The sequence below is a fragment of the Berghia stephanieae genome, chromosome 6 (genome assembly GCF_034508935.2).
Source record: "Berghia stephanieae isolate SIO BIC M18660-M18661 chromosome 6, UCSD_Bste_1.3, whole genome shotgun sequence".
In the NCBI taxonomy this organism is placed as follows: domain Eukaryota; kingdom Metazoa; phylum Mollusca; class Gastropoda; order Nudibranchia; family Aeolidiidae; genus Berghia; species Berghia stephanieae.
Window position 1 is genome coordinate 52526981 of NC_088365.1, and position 6717 is coordinate 52533697.

The 6717-nt window shown below is 38.4% G+C and overlaps 1 protein-coding gene across 1 annotated transcript; it reads left to right on the forward strand.

Moving 5' to 3' along the window:
- The first annotated feature begins 272 nt into the window (after positions 1-272).
- Positions 273-6161, forward strand: LOC144975247 (snaclec bothroinsularin subunit beta-like). Its single transcript, XM_078919154.1, has 2 exons — positions 273-361; positions 4110-6161. Exons 1-2 carry the CDS (start codon positions 319-321, stop codon positions 4784-4786), a joined length of 720 nt encoding a protein of 239 aa, XP_078775280.1. The 5' UTR covers positions 273-318; the 3' UTR covers positions 4787-6161.
- The last annotated feature ends 556 nt before the right edge of the window (positions 6162-6717 follow it).

Sequence of the window (6717 nt, forward strand, 5' to 3'; positions counted from 1 at the left end):
TGTACTCTTGGGTGACGTCAAATCCGTTCCTTCTATCTATTATCATCTTTATCACGATGTTTACGTTTTCCAGCCAAACTATTGAAAAAAATGTATGAAAACGTGTTTGATAAGAGCTATTTCTATAACCTACAGGGTGTGAAAAGAAACAGGTGGGAAATTAATTCTAGAAAGACACAGAAGAAAGTATAAAAATGGTGTAGATATAAACTGAGTTGTTAAAGATTGTGTTCAGCTTAGTCAAATAATCAGTCATTGTTATCTTTTCAGTCGTTGGAACAGGTTTGTGTTTGATTTGGTGTTGTCTTGGTCATCACCATGTGGTCTCAATTCCTTGTTGGAGCTTGTCTCTCAGTCCTAGGTGAGTGGATAGTTATATTGATGATGTTGATGTTGATGATGTTGATGATGATGATGATGATGATGATGATGATGATGATGATGATGAGATGATGATGATGATGATGATGATGATGATGATGATGATAATAATAATAAAATATGAAGGAATTCGACGTCACTTGGCTGTCCGGTAATTTATTAGACCACCAGTCGGGTGATTAGTTCTCACTTAAGTCTATTTAACAGACTATCGATGACATGCGTTAAGGTAAAATACTCACAAAAAACCCCAGCCTTATCAAAATACCAACACACAAAATGTGTGCAACCTTTAACGTTTATTTGTTTAGAATATGCCCTTCTGTCACCACGTGATAAGATCTCATCGCCTTGGAATCTCACGAAGGAATATAGATCATTCATCAAACAATATGTCTGGTGTCAACAGGAATCATTCATGTTGTCAAATTGGGTTTTTCTTTTAATGAGCTTTTATATAGCGCAATATCCACTAAATGTGCTCAAAGCGCTTTACAAGGGGTCCCTGACTTACAGCGATACGTAACATATAGAACGAGACATGACGCCTGTCAGGCAATATTACAATTTTTTTTTCTGGACAGACACAACGCTGTTAACGGCCAGGTACTCATTTTGCACCTGAGTACGGTAAGAGAATGTAAGTATAGAGCCTTTTCCAAGGACTCACTATGCGCCAAGCATAGAGGGTTAATAATCTTATCCAAGGAAAAAACCGAAAGTGCCTGAAGCCGGGCTCGAACCCGGGACCTTCCGGATCACAGTACAATGCCTTAACCACTCGGCCACTTCGCACCCTCTCCCCTCCCCCCCAAAAAAAAAAAATATAATAAAATGAAAGCTCAAAACATTCGTTAGCCGGATATGACGTACCGACAAAGAATAATTTCTGTAAACTTGGACATTTATACAGTCTGATTGTTATTATTTATTGAGAACTAATCATAAACATGGCTGGCTAAAAACAATAATAAAATAAAAAGACATGAATGATGTCAACTTCGTTCAATCTATACAATTTAGTGAGAACTATTCATTTAAAAAACTGGCTAAAAACAAGAACGAAGTCATGAGTGACGTTAACTTCGTTCTATCTACAAAATACTCTTCTGTCGTACGCCTGGATTTCAAGTGATGAGTTAACGTGTCAACTGTTTATGTAATTGACTGACGAAGGTTTTTGGGGCCAGAAACGTTCCGATGCTTGTTCTTTTATTCTTGTTATTGTATTTGGCCTCAAGATACACGTATGCGAGGCATATTTCGGTATTTAAATTGTTTGAAATACAAAAGGGAAGAGATTATCAAATCATTCGACCCTCCCCCACCCCCCGCCCAAAATAAAAAAAAAAACAAAAAACAAAAACAAAACAAAAAACAAAGCTGTCGTGCACCCGTTGTGATTCGTACTAATTCCCTTTAAACATGTTTATCTATCTATCTTTTTACCTATTAAATTATTATTTATCTATCAATCTATATATCTCTATAAATATACTATTGATCTATCTATATATCTATCTATCTACCTATCAATCTTTCTCTCTATCTATCTACACTATCTGTCTATCACTTTTAACTGATATCTCTCTATCTATCGATCTATGCATCTATCTATTTATCTACGTTATCCATCTATCTCTTTGATCATCCATAGCTATCAATCTAACTATATATCTCTCTGCCCATCTATCTATCTATCTATATCTACCTATCTTTCTATCTATCCATTTATCTGCTATGGTGCATTATTATAATAATAATTGTATTATAATTATACAAAAAAGGCAACAAAAATAAAGCAGAGAACTACCGTCCAATCTCACTGACGTCTGTAATATCCAAACTATTAGAGCATATAATCTGTAAGAACATGATGAACCACTTTGAGAACAATGACATCCTAATTGACCTGAACCACGGGTTTCGCAAAGGCTACTCATGTGAAAGCCAACTCCTAATAACTGTAAACGACCTGTTGAGACTCCAGAATGCCAACGCTCAGGCAGACATCGGCATCCTCGACTTTTCCAAAGCATTTGATACTGTGCCCCACCAAAATCTCCTGCAGAAACTAGAAAATTACGGAATTCGTGGCTCTCTACACACATGGCTTTGTAATTTCCTCACAAAACGTACCATGAAAGTCGTCCTAGACGGCACGTCATTGGATGAATGTCCAGTCATATCAGGAGTACCACAGGGAACGGTGCTAGGACCCACACTATTTCTTTGTTTCATCAATGTTTCATCAATGACCTACCTCTAAGAGTAAAATCTCAGATTAGGTTACTCGCCGATGACTGTCTAACATACCGACCAATAAAATCTGAAAACAATCAAAAATTGCTACAAGAGGAATTGAATACTCTCGAACAGTGGGCCAATGATTGGGGAATAAAATTTAACGCAAACAAATGCTACATCTTCAGCACAGCTAAAAAGTACAATGAGACCTACAAGTTGAACAACACCGTCCTGAAACAAGTCGACGATAACCTTGGCATCACCTTCTCAAAGGACTTGAAATGGGGGAAACATATTAACAAAATAACCCAAGAGGCAAGTTCCACCCTCGCCTTTCTCCGCCCCAACGTCATACAAACAAAACGCCTACCTCGCACTTGTGAGATTACAATTGGAATACGGAGCAGTTGCTTGGGACCCCTACCGGAAAGAGGCTATTCAAAAACTTGAGAGAATCCAGAGACAAGGCGCTCGGTTCATAACTGGGAACTATAAGAGCAGAACCCAAGGATGCATGACAAAAATGTTAGAAGAAAGAAACCTCATCAGCCTCCAACAAAGAAGAAAAGAAACACGACTGTCATTCATGTTCAAGATTATAACAGATCAAAAAAAAAAATACAATCAATAAAGGCAGACTCCTTTTTCACCCCACGACCAAACAAAAGAAAAATCCGAGCACTCACTTTTGCCAACCACATAACCGAAAACCCAATTGAGAGATACGCCACAAACAATTCGAACTGCTTCAAAATCCCACAGACAAGAACACAAAACCACAGAAATTCTTTCTTCATTAGAACTAACTCGGATTGGAATGGGCTGGATGGACTGGTCATCATGGCACCACACCTAAACGATTTCAAGTCCCGATTGACATGGGCCCGCGCCCAATGAGGACGCCGCTGAAATACAACCAGACCATTGGTTTCTTCAGCGCCAACCATACAGATACAGAATTGAGTTATTGGCCTTTGCAATTGTATTGCCAATATTCTATTTCCATGATTAATACACTGAATTACATTTTATTACTTCTAAAATAATGTCACAATTGAATATATCTTAAGAATACATTATACTCGTATCATTAGTTAACTACACTTGTGCATTGACGTTATATTACATAACGTTTATTCCTGTTTATGTATGTTTCTATACTGCCATGTTTAATATTACTAAGCCTGTGATATATGAATTATAGAGTTGGAAATAAAGTAGCTTGTTGATTGGCCACCAATGAGTGTCTTCCCTATCAGTCTTTGGTATTCAGTATGCACTGCCTTTTGTGCATAACACTATCTATCTATCTTCTTGTCTATCTATCTATCTATCTATCTATCTATCTATCTGTCTATCTATCTATGTATCTATCTATCTATCGCTCTACCTATCTATCCATCCATCTATCTATCTATCGACGCTATCCACCGATTTCTCTTTTATCAATCAAATTTATATAAATGTTGTTTGACCATTAGTTTCAGGACTGGCAGGAAGCACCTACAAATGTCCTCCAGAAGTCTCCAGTAATCCTGATGATGTGAGAATCTTTGGAAAAAACTGTTATGAATTCGTGGTCTACGAGAGGAAGGGTTTTGACGACGCCCAAAACTACTGCCAAGATTATGGAGGAAATTTGGCCATCATAAAAAGCATAGAAACAGACAACTTTATCTGGAATACACTTCAAGAGATCTACAATACCTATCAAGGATCGGTATGGATTGGTCTAGAATATTTACCAAAAGATGGCGTTTATAAATGGGTGGATGGTTCGGACCTCACGGACAATGACTTTCAAGCTTTCATGTATCCGCATAGAATCCAATCTGATGGCTCCTGCGTAGCCATGGATCTAATAACCAGGAACTGGAGGGATTTTCCCTGTCAATCGACCCCCACACTATATTATGAGAACGATAGAAAAAAAATGTTTGTATGCGAATACCCAGCCATTCCCATCACGAACACCATCACCCCAAAAGACAAAAAGCCACATCAAGGGGCGATAACTCTAGATGATTGTCCAAAAGTAATTCTTAGGGATAGTTATCTTCAAGTCTACGGTAGAAAGTGTTACACGTTTGAAGTGAAACAAGGGAAACGTTTCTACGATGCGGATAAAGAATGTCAACGTGGAGGAGGTCACTGTTGATTCTCACGACCTTGACACTTACATCCAGAATGAGTTGTATTACACTTACGGGGTTCGTAGAATCGCAGCCTGGATTGGGCTACATTACGATCCGTTATATGGAACCCAACACTGGCTGGACGGAAGCGATTATAGTTATGGGAATTTTCTCAACAACACATTCCTCATATCTAACAGGTGTGCTGCAATTCGTGCGGTGGACGGAAAGTGGTTGACAAAGAATTGCAATGCCAATTGTCGTCCATATGTTTGTGAGTTTGAACCCATTCAACATCCATCTCTCACATCCACTGTCGCCACCCCAATCAACCCTGGGAATAAAACCAACATTCATAACAATCATCGGATAACAAAAGAAAATTGCCCTGTCCAACCAGAAAACGAAAAGCATCTTCAAGTCCTCGGCCACCAATGTTATGTTTTCTATTTAGATGTGGAAAAAACGTTCCAAGAGGCTGAAAATTTTTGCGAATCTCTCGGAGGAACACTGGCACTGGTTAAATCGCAGGATGTTCAATCATTTTTGCATCATCATATTTCTTATACACACAAGAAATCTGTATTCGACGATTTTTGGATAGGATTGAGGTACACACGTCAAGAAAGTCCACCAGGATACTACTGGGTTGATGGCACGCCACTGAAACGTTATATTTCCATAGCCAATTTTGATGGAGAGTGTGTTGTGCTTAACGCTTTAACAGGAATGTTAACGCACAGCCGATGTGACCAAAAACGATTTTCTTTGACAAAATTGGGTTTTATTTGCGAATTTGAATCAAAGACCCAGTCAGCACAAAGACAATCGACACCGCCAACTGTTACTACCGAATAAAGACCCCACTCACCGCTACCACTGCTGTGATAAACTACTACAGCCAAACCAGCAACTACAACAACAACACCCACAACTACAACAACAACACCTACAACTACAACAACCACACCCAAAACTGCAAAAACCACACCTACAGCTACAACAACCACACCCACAACTACAACAACCACACCCACAACTACAACAACCACACCCACAACAACTACTACAACCACACCCACAACTACAACAACACCTACAACTACAACAACCACACCCAAAACTACAACAACCACACCTACAACTACAACAACCACATCTACAACTCCAACAACCACACCTACGACTCTAAAACCACTACACACAACCCCACATCTATTAGATCAACACTTCCGCCTAAAACCATTTGCCCATCCCTCAACTGCGAGAAACAATGCGGCCTGGCCGGATACAAACAAGATACAGATGGCTGTGCGATTTGCGAGTGTGACGACTAAACTACCCTACATCAACACTCCCCCCCCCCAAAAAAAAAAAAAAGAAAAAAAAAACAAAAAACAAACAAACAAACAAACAAACAAAAAACACACAAAAAAACAACACTTTTTTCAAAATTTTGGCCAGGAAATTCGTTCTTCAATTATCGATCTATAAAAATGTCCATCAATTTGACAAAAACTCTCAAACCTGGGACATGCGAAGTGTGAATTCATATCTTTTTTATATTTTTGATGTCCATCTATTCAGTCCTGTGTGTGCCGTGTCATCCCAGCGCCAAATGCTGGCCAGCCTACTCGAAACAAATTTTAAATCAACATTTTAGGAAATAAAAATTGTAGTTAGTGTTAGTTACCTTTAAAAATTAACAATATACCCTGACAAGATAAGATACCACTTCAAAATCTTTAACATTCTTTACTCTGTCATCAACTTTCATTTTCAAAAACGTTTTATTGACTGGGAAATTTTCTTAAATCTCTGAAATTGCAGCCAAAATTTCGTAATTCTACACGTATTCTGAATGATGCCATTCACAGTTGGCGAAGACAAATTATACCTAAAACTATCATTGAACATCACTCCCTTGGCCAAGACAAAGTATACCTAAAACTAT